Source organism: Lepisosteus oculatus, chromosome 1 (genome assembly GCF_040954835.1).
Source record: "Lepisosteus oculatus isolate fLepOcu1 chromosome 1, fLepOcu1.hap2, whole genome shotgun sequence".
Classification (NCBI taxonomy): domain Eukaryota; kingdom Metazoa; phylum Chordata; class Actinopteri; order Semionotiformes; family Lepisosteidae; genus Lepisosteus; species Lepisosteus oculatus.
The window spans coordinates 65,587,736-65,604,866 of NC_090696.1; the positions used below are offsets into that span (position 1 = coordinate 65,587,736).

At 38.1% G+C, this 17,131-nt stretch overlaps 1 protein-coding gene across 1 annotated transcript in view; it reads left to right on the forward strand.

Annotated features, from left to right (window-relative positions):
- Positions 1–2,548, forward strand: part of papss1 (3'-phosphoadenosine 5'-phosphosulfate synthase 1) — a 39,080-nt gene extending 36,532 nt beyond the window's left edge. The window contains exon 12 of the mRNA XM_069191419.1: positions 776–2,548. Coding sequence (XP_069047520.1) covers positions 776–914 — 139 coding nt within the window. The 3' untranslated portion in view covers positions 915–2,548. The remainder of the gene's footprint in view (positions 1–775) is intronic.
- Positions 2,549–17,131: the final 14,583 nt, after the last annotated feature.

A 17,131-nucleotide genomic window follows, 5' to 3' on the forward strand; every position in this document is an offset into this window, starting at 1 on the left:
CTGTTTACACCAAGTAAAACATATTAACACTCATTAGTAATCAGAAAGTATGCATGCAATAAAAACACTCCCAGAGCCATAGAATCCTGTGAAGTACAGGCATGCCTGTGCACTTCAGTTTGTATTTAACAAAGTTTGTATTTCTTTATTCCTGCAAAACTTAACAAATATTTCCTCCCAGAAACAACAAAGCCCTTTCAGAATTCAGAGACATACAAAGTTCTGAGCTGTTTTTTTGTTTGCCGGGTAATAAAATGATATATGTGACTTGGTGAGTAATAAGATAGCTAATGGCAAAAGGATGTGTACGGAAAGATTGGACAACCCAAAGTAAGATTTTGATCAGGCATACATTATATTGGTAGTTTTGTTATTGCATCCACCAAAGTTTCTAGCTTTGGACTTTATTTTGAGGTGCAAAGATTAGCTGGGCATGTCTGTGTAATGTTAGACTTTATTCATAATTTCGCAGTACAGCCAACAGTTTAGATCTGGTCTGCCCAAGACATTATTAATTGCTGGCCTGGGGTGGGAAAGAAATCACTACACAATACATTCATTTTTTTTTTACTAATGACAAAAGGGAGGAGGATAGGCGGCAGCATAATAAAAATCTGCCGTCAGATGCCCGATCGTGTTGAAAGACGAGGCCTTTCCATTTTGTCATTTAAAAGAACAACTTGTTCCTTTCAAGGTGGTTGTTTATCCCGGTGAAAGCCTTGAGCCCTTTACTGGAGAGCTCAGCACACCCTCTGCTTTGTTCTTCTTTTTCCAGGCATGAGGACTTTGACTTCATCTCGGGAACCCGGATGCGTAAAATGGCTCGTGAGGGACACAATCCCCCTGAGGGTTTCATGGTCGCCAAAGCCTGGGCGGTACTGAAGGAATACTACAAGACTCTGGAAAAAGCTTAAGTTTTATTAAGTGCAGAACAGTCCTTTAACAGTTAATGAATTAAAAAAGGGGACCACACAATTACTGTTTCCACTGCTTTGTTGTGGTTTGCATCAGGAAGTCGTTTTCCCCAAAAGCAGGCTCTTGGTCTTAAAGTTACTACCACTGTATTCAGTCTTATGGGTTCCATTATATGCTGGCACCTAACAAAAATACTGTCTTTTTTTATGGATTTTGTTTAATGCACCATATCCGTCTTTTTAATTTAAAAAGCAAATAACTGTTAGCTTGCAATATTTTTAAAAACGCAAAACGCGATTAACTAGAAGTAGATTCATCTGAATAGAAGCAAGGGGAGTTGGCTTTTCACCAGTTATATTCTGAAATGCAAACTGATCAGCTTTTGAACATCTTTCCAGCCAAAGCTACACTCCAAAAAGTCAAGGGAAGATTGTTTTAACTGTTGTGAGGACCTGGATTCAGCATAAAATACTGTAAAAGAACAAAATAGCGAATTGGTTTGAATTGGTTTTCATGTTGTCTGTCGGTGTGAGCCGGTCATTTATGCTCTTCATCAACTTTGATTTGTCACAAATCTGTTTCCCTCTGTAATCTGTGAAGACTGTTATTCTTGATTAATAATGGTTATATTGATGTTTGACCTATCAAGGCTGTATACATTACTATCCTCTTTTCCTTGCTAAATTATTTTTTTAACTATAAAAATACTTCATTGAACATTTAAAGATTTTACAGAGTCATATATTAAAAATATTCCCATGTAGCAGAGTAGATCATGTAGTACAGGCCTACAGTCAATACTGTACGTCTGATCCATTAACCTTCTAAAACTTTCTGTCCTGCTTTCTGAAATTCACATTAGATTACATTGTGAATGAATTTAATAGTCCATGCCTTGCCTCTAAAAGTTTAAGTTGACAGAAAAGAACACTTAGGCTTTCTAGATTGGAAAAGGCATACGACTGGTTAATGCAGTTCAGATCATGAAATAGCTGAAATACTGTCATATCTATTGACACTGACTGTAGCTTATTCAGCTGTTAATGGCATTACTTCTACTAAACATTAATCTGTGTAGTGATCATGTCATAATTGCTACAGTTCACACTTGAATAAACTGTTGTCTCAAAATATGCTTTTCTATAGATTCATAGTTAAATAATCAACTCTAACAGCCTCAAAGTATGTTTGTTTGTCTGTTCAGTTGTTCTATCAAACAGAATAGGCATCTTCTCTGTGTACTTGTTGTTTTCCTAATCAGTATTTAGAAGTAAAATGGAATGAGGTGCATAATTATAAATCACTTTCATATGAGTGAGTTTTATTTTTGTTTATTCTGATTTAACTTGTATTTACCAGCATGATGAGAATTTCTCACAGAAAAACTTACTGTTACTGTTAGTGTTACATGTTGTTAAATTTATACCCAATGCTTATTAAAACTCTGCATTAGTTTTATTTAGTTTTTGTATTCATTTTCAGCTTGTAGTGTTTTGTTAAATGTATTTGTTTTATTTATTCTTTCGAAAATACGTTGGTTTTGTAAAATGTGATGGTAAACGGAGCGTTCAGATGACAGCCCATTATTGGCAGGTATTTGTTACAATTTCTATTAAACCATTCCTACCCAATATTTTCACTTTTGGTTTCAATTTTGGCATGGACACATTAGCTTTGTGGTACATATTAAACATGAGTTATGAACAGCAGAATGAGTTTCAAATGTGAAGGCAAAACTGTTAAATTCATATACAATACTAGTAGATGAACTTTAAGGAGAATTATGGAACTTGCTTCCTCATTTTCAGTGTACTTTGTGGCTAAAGTAATATTGCCAGCATCCATATTACCATTCTGTTTTGATCCTTCCGAGTCTTATATCTTAGGGAATAAGGCTTTTGCTTAAAAAAAGTGTGAAAATGCGTGTGCACAGAAAGCATTCCTTCTTATTCTGTGTTTCGTTGTACTTTGGGGCAATAGAATTCTAGCAATTGCCTTGTATTACTAAAGCTTAACGTTTTTTAATTGAAATATTACATATCTCATCACATAACATAGCAGAGGAACAATAGAGTGAAATGTGATGAAAAAGAGCAGTTTGCTATATGTGCCTTTCCTTCATTTCTCACAACACAGTGGACTGAATTTACCACAAATTCCATTTCATTAGTGAATTGTTGCCACTTTTTCCACTCAAGGTTCTGCTGTTTTGTTGTTTGGCATGTAACTGATGGAGTTAAAGTAGGTAGCTGCGTCAGCATGCGTAGGCTGCAAAGCACCAAGTAAAGGTTTATTCCATGCAGAAAAAAGATGAAAAGGCTCGAAACCCGGAGAAGGCTCCACAGACGTTTCGTATCTTGTCTTTTCAGCATAGAATAAACCTTAACATGTAACTAATGGTGCTACTTTAACATTCAGATGTTAAGAATAAAAAGACAGTTGCATTGTTTTAAACCAACTAGCCTTCTCCTACTTGTGATCTGCTTTTTATAAATTCTGGAAACCCGGACATGAGATGCCGAGGTGATGGCAGTAAAAGACTATCACACAAATAATAATAATAAAAAATTATTGCATACACTTATATAACGCTTTTCTGGACATTCCACTCAACGCGCTTTACAGGTAATGGGGACTCCCCACCACCACCAATGTGCAGCCCCCACCTGGACAATGCAACAGCAGCCATAGTGCGCCAGAACGCCCACCACACATCAGCTATCAGTGGGGAGAAGAACAGAGTGATGATTTGTAGGGGAGTATTAGGAGGCCAAGTCTGGTAAAGGCCAAAGGAAAATTTGGCCGGGATGCTGGGGTTACACCCCTGCTCTTTATTCAGGAAATACATGGAATTGTTAATGACCACAGATGGTCAGGACCTTGGTTTTATGTCTCACCCGAAGGACGGCGCCTTTATTACAGTATAGTGTCCCCATCACTATACTGGAGTATTAGGATCCACCCAGATTGCAGGGTGAGTGCCCCCTGCTGGTCCCTTTAACACCTCTTCCAGCAGCAACCTTACTTTTTCCCAGGAGGTCTCCTATCCAGGTATTGAACAGGTTCACATCTGCTTAGATTTAGTGGGTTACCAGTTGTGAGTTGCAGGGTGACATGGCTGCTGGCAAAATAATGAACAAAATTTCAGAATGTACTGTGGAGGCAAAGTGCCAGCAGAAGACATTAATATAAAAGTAAGTATAGATTGACTGTAGATACAGTTTCTTTTGATGCAACATTCATTGGTTGCACATATTGCTTGAGGGAAGTATTAACAAGGTGTTACATTTTTGGACAATACATCAGACGAGGTATCTGATCCTTGCTATAAAAGATATTTGTTCATTTCGTAGATCACTGTGAAATAGAAACGTTTGATGTGAAAATCCTCCATGTGTAAGAGTGACGTTTGAAATTTAACTTCTGGTAAACTACACCTTACGAAAAGGTGATCATTGTCTCTCATCAAAGTTAAGCAGCAGTGCCTCAGTTTCTTACCACTAGAGGCTGCCACTGTTTTAAATTAACTTTAAATTTGCCTTTACCCAAGGATGACAAACTCATTTGCTATGGTGGAGTAGATTGGATTTAAATGTACTTAAAGCAGACCATACATACCATAAGTGATCAGAATAATAGGCACAAACATACTCTTATTTGTACTTTGCATTTTTGGTGCTTATTTTCCAATTCATCATGTCCCTTTAAAGTTCAGTAAAGAAGTCATTATGTCTTCACTTGAAACCAGTTTAGTGAAACATATCCACTGAAATGTGTATGTTTTTTAGCATAATTAACCATGATTATTCATCAATTGTATTGTAATTATTGTATGTAAATCAAAAGAATGTCAGGATATTTCATTCAATTACTATTAAAAATAAATCTGCTCTTATAGGCAGCCATCCCTCAAAATATGAATGTTTGATTTATATTTTTTTGCTACAAGAAACATTTTATTTCCTGTTTTTTCACTGTATGCAGCTGTGTTCATGACAACAAGGTAAGAAGGCACTGCCCTTCGCAACAGTTCCCTGATTTATCTTGTTTAGTGATTTTTATCATTGAATATTCTTATTTAGACATTGTGTTGGCAGAACATGCTGTCAGTGCATCAAGTATTGCAGAAGCAAAGAAAATAGGGGAAACATTTCACCTGGATGTAAAACATTATAGCACTGAGAAAGACAATCGTTCAAAAGATCTTTGCATTGTACTAAGTTAAATAGGATATTTATTGTCATAAACATACTTATTATTATTTTCTTATTTTGACAATTCGAAACTCTTAAGGTAACAATTATATTGTTTGACCCTAGACGTTTAATGAGTCATAAGCTTTTACAGGTAAAGTAATGTGAGTGTAATTTTCATTATGTGCATACAGTATGAACAGTAAACTCCGGGACTGTAAAACAAATAAAGGATGTAGGATAAATTATCAGTACTGCGCTTGAGGGACTGATAATAACATGGTGCTTATGATAAGCGAGAAGCAGCTTGTTTTGTTTCGTATTTATCAGAGGTTGTGTTCTTAAATTGAAATAAATAGAAAAAAAAAACAAGGTTAAAGGGAAATCATGATATCGCTATATGATATAACTATTGTTATTGCTCTTTGACAACAGCTTCTTTAATCAAGTATGCCGCATTTTCATTAGCTTCTATGGATAAATTATTCCTTCTTTGAACTGATCAGTTTTCTTTTACTTTTCTTCTGTAGATAGATTACAAGGCCCTTATCGCATTCAAAAATATCCTTTAGACATAAAAAACCCCACTATGTATTATTTCAGTGAGACCAGTGGTGGTTCCGTAGCTGTATTTGCCCACAAATTCAGAGGAGATTGGAGGAAGTGTACACACAGGTCTTTCAGTGTCATTTTTTCTTCCCCCACTGTTTTCTGGCAAAAACATGCTCCTGTCAAACTAGACTTGTGACATCATGAAACATGACCTCTGCAATTGAATAGAAGTAGAGGACAGGGAGTGCTGTTTATACAAGACTAAGGCACCTGCTTCGTTTGTGGACTATTCAGGTTCAGACAAAGAGAGAACTGAATCTACATCCAGCCCATTGGCCTTATACAGCATTCTATACCCCTGCTTTATGCAGTCAGACAGTTGAATGGGTAGACAGAAATCATCAAATGCAATATGTTGCATGTGAGCCAAAAAAAGAATGTTTCTGTTTTATTTTTTTAATTGGTTCTTGGCTTTATTAGATTAATAAGATTCCAAGATCAGTTTCCCTGGACTGATCTTAAGTGTTTTAAATCCTTCTGTGAACTCAGAGCCTATTCCAGGGTGATTGAGTTAACTGAGTCACTGTGAATTCGATTTGCCTTATCGGCAACCTGTGCTTATTGCCCCACAACAGTCATTGACTCTGAATGATTTAGTTGAAAGGCACCAGTCCTTTCAGTAGATGCATTAGCATAGCTATAATAATTGCTTACACTTTTGTAGCACTTTTCTGGACACTCCACTCAAAGCGCTTTACAGGTAATGGGAACTGCCCTCCACCACCACCAATGTGCAGCATCCAGCTGGATGATGCGACAGCCGCCATAGTGCGCCAGTACGCTCACCACACATCAGCTATCAGTGGGGAGAAGAGCAGAGTAATGTAGCCATTTCATAGAGGGGGATTATTAGGAGGCCATGATTGGTAAGGGCCAATGGGACGCCGGGGTTACACCCCTACTCTTTTTGAGAAAAGCCCTGGGATTTTTAATGACCACAGAGAGTCAGGACCTCGGTTTTATGTCTCATCCGAAGGACAGCGCCTGTTTACCGTATAGTGTCCCCGTCACTTTACTGGGGCATTAGGACCCACATGGACTGCAGGGTCTCCCAACTAAGTACTGACCAGGCTCACACCCGCTAAGCTTCAGTGGGTTGCCAGTTGTGAGTTGCAGGGTGATATGGCTGTAGCATTAATGACTGTTCTTTTCAGCTTTGGTTACAACACAGAGTACACTTACAGAATAGGTTGTAAGCATCTGAGCCCTTTGTTAAGATGTTCACTAACCGGAAGGATCCCCATGCACAGGCAATGTGACTCATGTGCCGCACATGCTCTGACATCACTATCCAATTTATACGTTTAGCATTACATGGACTCCAGCTGCATTTTTCTTCAGTTTCCCAGCATCTGGTTTGCATTGCATTTAAAAGCAATTTGTGTGTATCCTTCATGATAAAAGTCTGCTTACGCAAAAGAAAGGCAATTCAATGGTACATACCAGGATGTCTGGTTACAAAAAGAAAACAAAAACATAGAAAAACAATAATAAAAGGTCTTGAAATAAAATGAATGATCAGCTTTCACATTATATTTTAAATTAAACCTGTGCTGTCTAGACAACAGGTTTAGTCTATGTGAACTACCGAATAGAAACGAGAGTCAATTTTAAGTTCATGAGAACAGTAGCTCTATTGAAATGGCATCATGCCACTACGTGAGGCAGTTTTGAACAGAAAAAGCACATTTCACCATTTTTATCTCAATAAAAACATATACATTTTAAGCGACTGAATATTAATGAACTGTGTGAAATCAGTAACTGAATATTTGGTTTTTCTTTACACAACAAAATATTTTGCGCACAATAGTTATCTGCGGATGCAGTCTTAGTTTCTACATTAATGTGAACTTGGTTTGTTGGAGAAGTTTTAGTTTACTCTTTATAAAACTATAAAGTATAAGGTAAATCTGATCTGTACAAGTTGTGGTTTTTTTCAATCACATCTTCACTTTTGCTGATGTTCCTAGTTTAAAAATAATTTTTAAAAGTGTTTTTCTTCAAATCACATGAAAAAAGCATTGCAGGATTTGTATTTTCATTTATTAAACAAAAGGGCTTGTCAGTCCAATTTGATGTTATTCAGATTTGATCCTTTGTTAGTACCTTTATTTCCTGTCTGCATTACTACTCATCATATAGGAATATTGGCCTATGAGGATTCAGCACAATCGTCCTGTTTAAGGAGACATCTGAAATGCATCATAAATTGAACAAATGTTACAGAAGAGTAATAGCCAAACATTATTAACTTGAGAATAACGAATTACAAAGTGGAGTATTTTGTTGTGACTTGCTGTTTAATTTAGAGATTTTTCATTTCTTGTTCATGAGACAGACTTACCTGATTTACCAGTTGTGTGTCCATGCTCAGGAAATATTGCCACAATCCTGGTCTGTCTACATTATACAGAAGCCACATATACCATAACTTGCATTATTCTTGCATAATTTACATTGTAGTATTCACCGTTTTTTTACATATGTGAATCTTGGAAAATCACTTAGATTAGTATGAGCCCAATGTGGGGTAGAGATGCCAACTGCATTGCGTGTACTGTATGTACTGTATGGTTGTTGTAAAAGGACTTGTTTTTTACTGTTTTTGCTGTGGATCTGTTCCTCTTGGTGACCATGTAAAAAAAGTTAAAGACAAGCCAGAATGTAATACAGCTCAGTAATATAGATAGGAAAGATCTAATTGCGTGACATTAATGGACAAAACTGGTTCACATCAAAGAACACATCTTTTCATAGCAGGGGACCTGAACTGCATCTTATTTTAACAGCAGAAACGGGAGAGAGGAACAAAAGAAAAGATGTCTGATGAGCCCCAGAAATGTCTTGTGCATTTGAGGTCTGCATTTCCCACCTACTGTGTATTGTATAATGGTGAGAACATTTTTCCCTCCCGCCACCTACACTGATGGAAAAACAAGGGATCATTATTCCATGAAAGTCAGGTGCATATCCCAAGGCTACTGGCGGATACACAGCCAGTCTTGTTGTTTTTTCCTTAGTTTGGGGGCTTTTTCATGTGGGGCGGGGGAGGTATTTTGGAAATGTTCTTCAGCTACTCGCAGTGGTGAGTTTTCTGTTTTGCCATTTTATAGAATGTGACAGGTCTTGCATCAAGTCTTACACTTCCCGGGGACGTCAATTATGGGTTATTTGACAGATCTGTGATATCCCATGGCAATAAAACAGTCTGAACATGTTTAGCTTCATAAGATGGGTCGTTATGACATTTGTCCCATTGCCTAAGTCTTGATGATCGGGCATGCTGGCACATATGTTTTGCAGGAGTGTGTTAAATTAAGGTTTGGAGTTGCTAGTTTGACTGTGACTAAGCCTCCAGGCCCTCTGTTTTTCTCCGTTGTATTAGAAAGTGCTGTAAGTGTAGGTTATTTGTTATTCTAATTTAACCTGAGCTGCTCATCATCCTAATTGCTAGTGGCCTGATCTGGAGGGGTAAGGAGCAAGGATATTATTACAGGGATTGAGTAGTCCAATTTCAAATCTTTGAAGATTACTTATCAAGTGTTTGGAACAGGGATTTATTTCATCATGTGATCCCATATGTTTTCTAGGTGACTTGCACTCTGTTTTTTCACATCCCTCGGAAACCAGAGAGAAAGAAAAGAATAAATCATTTTCTGCCAAATTTCAATCAAAAGCCAGGGAGACCTAAATTTCACATGTGCCACCCTTATTTCTCCCCTCTCTGATCTTCTGTCCAAACTGCAGGGTAGTTTTCATAGGAGATTTAATTACACAATTATTAGAAGGCTGCTTGATGCTTTACGTTTTTTTTTATATGGACTTTCAATAGAGCCTTTTCCTTCTGGCAAGTAAAATATCTCCTTCCCAATACGCAAAATACTATTTTATTTCAGTAAACACTTTTTCCTAAGAAGATGAAACCTTTGGAGAGCACAGGTAATGTAAACAACCTTTTCTTTGAAGAAAACCGCATACATTGTCACACATAATAATCCCAGTGACTGGGGCATTGTGTGCTTGTGGTAATCCTACCAGATCTCTGAAACACTGCAGTGACTGCCCGCTCTGCTGTGCTTTACATGGTTTAGATACCCATGTGTCTTTTTATAGAAAAATTGTAGAAAATGTAAAGGTAATCTCTTCATTGCTTTAGCATTTTATTCCTGAAAGACCTCTCAAACATTGACTGCTGACTGCTTCTGAGTTTGAAATAGGTTATTAGTGTATGGCTGTGAATTAGTGTGCTCACAAACAACAACTATATAATAATGGTGGCTGCCAACTGGGGCAGTTCCATGCTTTTAAAATTAGTGGATCTATTCAGATCACTTCATGTGAACTGTGTGCCACGGATCAATGACCATGAGGAGGAGTTCCCTGTGAACAATGACTTGCGATACTAAATGGATTTGTACAGATTGGAACTGATGCCCTCTGGTGTGTAAAGCTGTGTCCATTCTGAAACACCCTAATGGTATATGGTGTAGCCTGAGGCTCCTCTCAGTCTGCTATTGCCCTTCTGCCCAGGACAATGGGTCAGAGGTCACTGTCTGTCCCACAAAGCATAATCATCCAATGACGGACCTTCAGGGTGGATACCAGAATTATACCTGACAGCATCCTAGCTGATCATCAACTGTGATTTTCTATCTTAAAAGTCATCACCCAACACATTTGGTGGGTTAACTTACTGGCTCCTCTTCTGTCTCCAAGTGGCAACTCTGACTTTCCCAGCACCGTGTCTGCCAGCAGTCTGAGACAGGGCTTAACTTTTCTCCAAGATGCCAGGTCGAGATGCCAGGTGTTATATGACATAACAAGTTGATACATTTTAACTCTGATGTTATTAACTCTGATTTTGGCGATCCCTGAGTGAACAATCAGCGTTTTGTATCTCAGCAGACTGATTCACATTTTCTTTTTGTTTGTTATGCATGTTTTAATGTTCTCTCAATAAATGATAAATTAGAATACACCATGTGAGATTGCAAATTATGTTTTATTGGTTGCTAACAGTCACAATTTGCTGTTCCAATTTATAGTTGTTACAGTAAATTAACCATATGTCCAGCAGCCATATCACTCTGCAACTCACAACTGGCAACCCACTGAAGCTAAGCAGGTGTGAGCCTGATCAATACCTGGATGGGAGACCTTCTGGGAAAAACTACGGTTGCTGCTGGAAGAGGCGTTAGTGGGGCCAGCAGGGGGCGCTAACCCTGTGGCTCATGTGGGTCCTAATGCCACAGTATAGTGATAGGGACACTATACTGTAAACAGGCACCGTCTTCGAATGAGATGTAAATCTGAGGTCCTGACTCTCTGTGGTCATTAAAAATTGCAGGGTGTTTCTCAAAAAGCGTAGGGGTGTAATCCTGGTGTCCTGGCCAAATTTCCCATCGGCCTTTATCAATCATGGCCTCCTAGCAATCCCCCTCTATAAATTGGCTTAATTACTCTGCTCTCCTCCCCACTGATCGCTGATGTGTGGTGAGCGTCACATCATCCAGGTGGATGCTGCCCATTGGTGGTGGTGGAGGGGATCCCCATTACCTGTAAAGCGCTTTGAGTGGAGTGTCCAGAAAAGAGCTATATAAGTGTAAGCAATTATTATTATAAATTAAAAGCCCTCAAATTGCTACAGTACAGATTCCTCCAGGAATTGTTTCCAATGGGGATCCCACCCGACACAGGCCTTCCCTCTTCCAGAGGGACAGCTAATGCCTGAGAAAGTTGTATCTTTACTGATTGATTAGATTTTGTTATACTGTATCTAGTTAACATATTGATATCAGGGACGCAGAATCATAAGGATTTAAGAAGATAAAAATGGCCCATATAGCCTGTTTGGTTGTTAGTAGTTACTGATCGAAGGATTTTGACGGAAGTTTTGATGATATTGCTAAATGCATACTGCCCCCACCCTTTAGCTTAAGTGCCTCCTGTTCTCAGTTTTATATATACTTTCATGTACTTCCATTTGTACCCTGTGTAATCAATTCAAAACCAACTTGCTTATTTTGTAAAATTCTATGGTATACAAAATCAATTGGATGAAATCTATGCTCTTAAATGTGCCTGCCATAATATTATGTCACTTCTTATAGTTTTTTTTCAACCTACAGTATGTATTTGTATCTCTCCTGACCTTTCACTGTTCTGTACAGAAAAGTCTATGAAGCTCAAACAGAATATTAGACTAGATCTTTTGAGACAATCCACAATGCACCTCTTCGTACTAGGGAGAGTATCAGTCAGTAAAATTAATGTTATTGGTAGATTAAACTTAATCTTTCCACCTCTACAATTTACACGATTGTCATCCCTCCTCTTAAGGGCACTTCGAACATTTCATATTTTAGTTGATTATGTGCACCTGCCCACTGTTTTGTCTCTCATTATTTAAGCCTGGTGCTGTCACTTTTCCTGGATCAGTATTGGAAGATGGACGCCACAAGCCTTGCTTATTCCCCGGGGCTCGTGGGTACCCCGAGGGCAGGCCTTATTCCCCAGCGTCCTGACAGTCTGAGTCCAGGGCTCGGAGCACCTGGCCTTGTTACTGTTTTAACTCCTTTGTTCCTGTGCCGGATCCTGTTCCGGATTTTAACTTTGTCTGTCTCAGATGGATCCCCCGGTTTCCCCCTTTGGACTGTCTGAATTGTTTGCCTTCGGCACGCCCCCCGAACACCGGATCACCGCCGTCACCGCCCCCTGTCTGTCAACCCGTCCTAATCCTGCTGTACCTTTTCCCGATGTCCTTCTCCACTTCCTTCTGGATTATACCATCTGCAGAGGGTCCTGAACTATGCTTCACGGGAGCCTGGACAATATTTTGAAGACATTCACTCTATGATTATCAAAGTCATGTGGAAAGTCTGAAAAGCACAATTATATTTTGTTACATTTCAGTGTCCTTATTCCTATGGTGCTTTTATCTTTCGCAAATGCAAAACACTTCAAAGTTACAGCCTTCTGTGGAATTCATTTTTTCCCCCTCAATTTTTCTAACATTACATTGACATGTCCCAAATCTATCCCTTTCTCCACTTTTTTGTATTTCACGACGAACAATGACACCCAATTAATATATTGTATACATGTATGAATATTTATTTCAAAAGTTAGGCATGAAGAGTTTTCTATTAATCCACTTGGCGTAGGGCCAGCCACCTGGCCATACGACTAGGATTTCAGTTTCGTGCAGAGTGAAATTAACCAAAGGGTACTGTAGCTACATACATTATTTGAAGAGTGGCTCTACTTTGATCTTGTTCTAGTTTGCTTTATTTTTCTGTGATTTTTTGTTGTTTCTTGAGGTATTCCATTTTCATAAAGCAATACACAAAAAAAACTGGAAATATTTTTGGACTTTTCCACATAAAACACCCAGTCTAATTGATAAAAGTACTGTAAATCCCCAAATACTATTCATTGTGCTACAGTATGTTTAATATAACACCTTTAATGCCAGTTGAATGTTTTTGTGTTAAACAATTATGAACCCTTTCGAAAGTGGATCACCAATGTGATCCTCATTTCTAAAACATCTGGGGAAGCCCAGAAATAGCTCTGATCTCACAATACATTTATCTGTAGTCATTCTGGGAGTAGGAAATAAGGAGTCAGGAAGTAAAAGACAAAGGGACTTTTGAGGTAGAAGTTCCTCATAAAACAATCAGTTTTCACACAAACTGCAATAAAATACAAAAACATTGACAAAACTGTTATACAATGAGAGCATGGCCATTAAGGAATTACTGATCTTGTATCAGGATATATACAGGTTCCCTTACACAACAAATAACCAAGAAGGAGACTAAGAGGGAGACATGGACCCTCATGCTACTGGAAAGATTCAATTGAAGCCAAACATTAGAGTAAATATGAGTCACTCATCTGCCGCAAAGCAATCTGGTTCCAAATCATTTGTTAACAAAGCCTTTTTTCTTATTTTTCTATACCTCTCCTGTCATATTCTTGCATCTTTTGTTGTTTTTTTTTGCCAGAGGAAACTAGGCTTATCAAGAAGCTGTTATCCTTCAAGAGTGAATACAAAAATCTGATAGTTTAGTTGATAATCACTAAGAAATAGACCACCCTTAGGGAAATCATCTGGGATATCAGAAAACAACCACATCCCGTACACAGAGTGACTGCAGGTCTTTTGGAATGTGAGGTTATGAGGAAATCTTTTTTTTTTTGTACTGTGCTGAAATCATTCTCAAAACCAGGCAATGCACAGCGTGCCGGTGACTTCAAACAATGTTATGATTAAGTTTAATATATGTGTTCTGTGGAAGCTACATTAACCCTCTCTCAAGTTAAATTGTGTTGCTTTGTGCTGCTCTGTGTCAAATCCTGTGGATGGAGGTTGGTATGATAACTCAACTACTAAGATTCCTGCCAAGGTGTTCATTACAGCTGTCATGAATTTGCTGGAATCAGCCAACACAGTTGTAGCATAAACAATAAGGTAGCTACACCAGGTTTAATGTCTTTCCAAAGTCAATCAAGTCTCATTCAGCTGGGATATGTCTGGAGGGTAGGTCTGAGATAATGTTCCGGGCTTGGTTCACCTCACTGTCATTATATCAGGTGGAGGGGTGGGGGTTGAACCTTTCTCAAATGTCCTTGGAAATTTCCCAGGCACTTAAAAAAAGGATATATTCTCAAACCTAATTACCGGTACGTAAAACAGTCTGTTAACATTCATTCTCATTTAGCTTATAATTGGTAAGAAAATCCCCTGGATTGTCACATTCTGTGGTATAGCTAGGAAATAAAGTGAGCTATTGTGATTTTATTTATTCCATTTAAGCTCAATTTGAAGTGTAAGCGCATCCTTTTCTGGGGTCGGCCAGAGGTTAGTAGAGAGCTACAAAAGACAAAGTGTACAATACATAACATGAAACTGATATAATCTGGATATTGTTCACGCTACAAATTAATACAGGTTTTCTTAATAGCATTATTATGGCTCAAGTGTGTGATCTCTTTAATCTCTCAGTGCCAGAGTGGAATTCAGTTAAAAGATGACAGCAAATGGTCATCAAAATTGATTCTACCGTAGACCTGTAGGCCAGACATTGCAAGTTGAAGCCTAGGCTACACTTGGACGACTGTGTGCTGGTGGAACAGGGTGGGGTTGTGTGATGTACAATTTACCACTTGTAAGTCATGGCTGAACTTCAGAGGAAAATGTAAATAATACTCATTCCCCTCTTGCTGGTACAGGGGTTGTATACTAATTAAGAATAATCAATTACCGGTAGGTTGTGCATAAAAAACAATGAGTAAATGAATCAGTTCTTTAAAGTGTCCATATTTGCAAGCTCCAGTCCCAAATCAATGAAATCCCCTTTTCACTCCATGAACGGTTTGAAGATTCTTAAAGGAGACCTCATTAGAGCTGATTTCTTTTTTTGCTTTCTTTCAGTGCCCAAAGCTGTTACTGATTTTTACACAAATACCAAAATGTTTTTCAAATTGATTGAAGAAATTCTTCTTAGACCAACCAATTCCCTTTGTGAAATAGTTCCAACATAAAATTCACATTGTCAGTTGTTGTAATATGTGTGGCTATATTGTTTTATGCTCTGAATAAATTAAGAATCTCAATTACTGGACTTAATCAGTCACAATTTTTTGGATGCTTTATGCAAGTGAACTTTGAAAGTAAAATGAACCTCCATCTGTGTCCAGGAACAGCACTGGGTATCTCCTGGGACATAGTAAAAGCATTACGTTATACTCTTACTTCATGTTTTGCTGATTTTGAGATCTTTCCTAATAAATGCAATTAATCATTCTTGTTTTACCATCAATATTTGTTTACAGAGACGATTATTCCAGTTAAACTATTATTTCAAAGGAAAAGCTGTTCAAAGTCAGGAGACAGTGTTCAGGGTCAGTATGACCTGCTCTGAAGAGATGTTGAATACAGCTCAGCCTGTACCTCCTCTTCATCTTCCCAGAGAATTTTCTTGAGCCTGAATGTTTCTTAACACCTGCTTATTGAACAGAAATAACAGAGAGACCTGTAAAGATTAGGTCTATCAACTCCAGACTCCGAATCTGTCTTCTCCCTTGGTCTCTTGATCTCTTTATTGAAACATGTATGGGGTTAGTTAAACCATTTGACCATTTCTGTGGTCTTAATCAGACAGAGGGACATACAACATGCTGAACACTTGTCCTCAAGATACCAAAGTTGAGGATCCTTGAGATCATATGATTCATTCTAATACAGAAAATGAGATAATAACAAAAGTAAATTCAAGTAAATTCTAGAAAATTTGGTATATTTGAACTATTTAAATAATTATTAAAAATTGTTATCCCAGGCATTGAAAAACCACAAAAAAATAACAGGTTTAAAATAAATAGTAAATAGTAAAAAAAATATATAGTAAAATAAATAAATGCCTTAAGAAAATAGTTCGTTTATTCTTTTGTTTTCAGCTGCTGCTATTGTGGACCACATGCATGCTTTCAAATTACTAATGCGTTTAGATGTACAAAAATAATGGGTGAAATTCAATCATGTTTTCCCCCTTTTTTATCCCGTCATTTATAACACAAAACACAAACCTGAGAAGTGAATGGAAGGGATTGTTCATTGATAGATTAAGGCAAATGAGCAAAATCAGAATTTCAACAGTCTGAGTCAGTTGGCTCCTGGTCATATTTGTAGCTGAGGATGTTAACCCATTCTCCGTTTCTCTTAGTCCATTCATTTCAAGACATGAATGGCTCTTGCTGGTGGGCACTCATGGTAATTGTTCTGAGACGCCGACCTTCCCTCTCAAGCCATCTTAGTAACAAACTATAACTGTAGTTAAGACACAAAAATGAAGGCAGGATGAAAAATTTCTCCTAGAGTTTAATTCAATATGAGCTGTTTAGACTGCGTTAGGATTAGGCACTTAACAAACCAGTACAGTAATAAACTGCTGTAGTTCTGGGTGGGGAAGTCAATTTCCATCCATGAATCCTTCTTCCAATTCAGGGTCACAGGGAGCTGAAGCCTGTCCTGGCAAGCAATGAGTGCAAAGCAGGGTACACCCTTGACAGGACTCCAGTCCATCACAGGGCAGACACAGACACACTCACACACAAAGTAGGGAAAATTTTTCCCAGAAGCCATTTAACCTACAAGTATGTCTTTGAAGGTGGGAGAAAATCACAGCACCTGGAGGACACCCACGTAAATATGGAGAGACCATACAAAGCCGGGGGGTGGAGACCCCTGGGTGAATTGCCATTCAGGTTAATTTTCTGTATTCTGTAACCTTGAATGTAATATCCCTAAAATCTACTATTCTGGAACTCTCAATTTACTCAAAAACCTCTTTCCTGCTTCCACCCACAGAAACAGACAGCAGAAATTAACTAGGGCAATAATA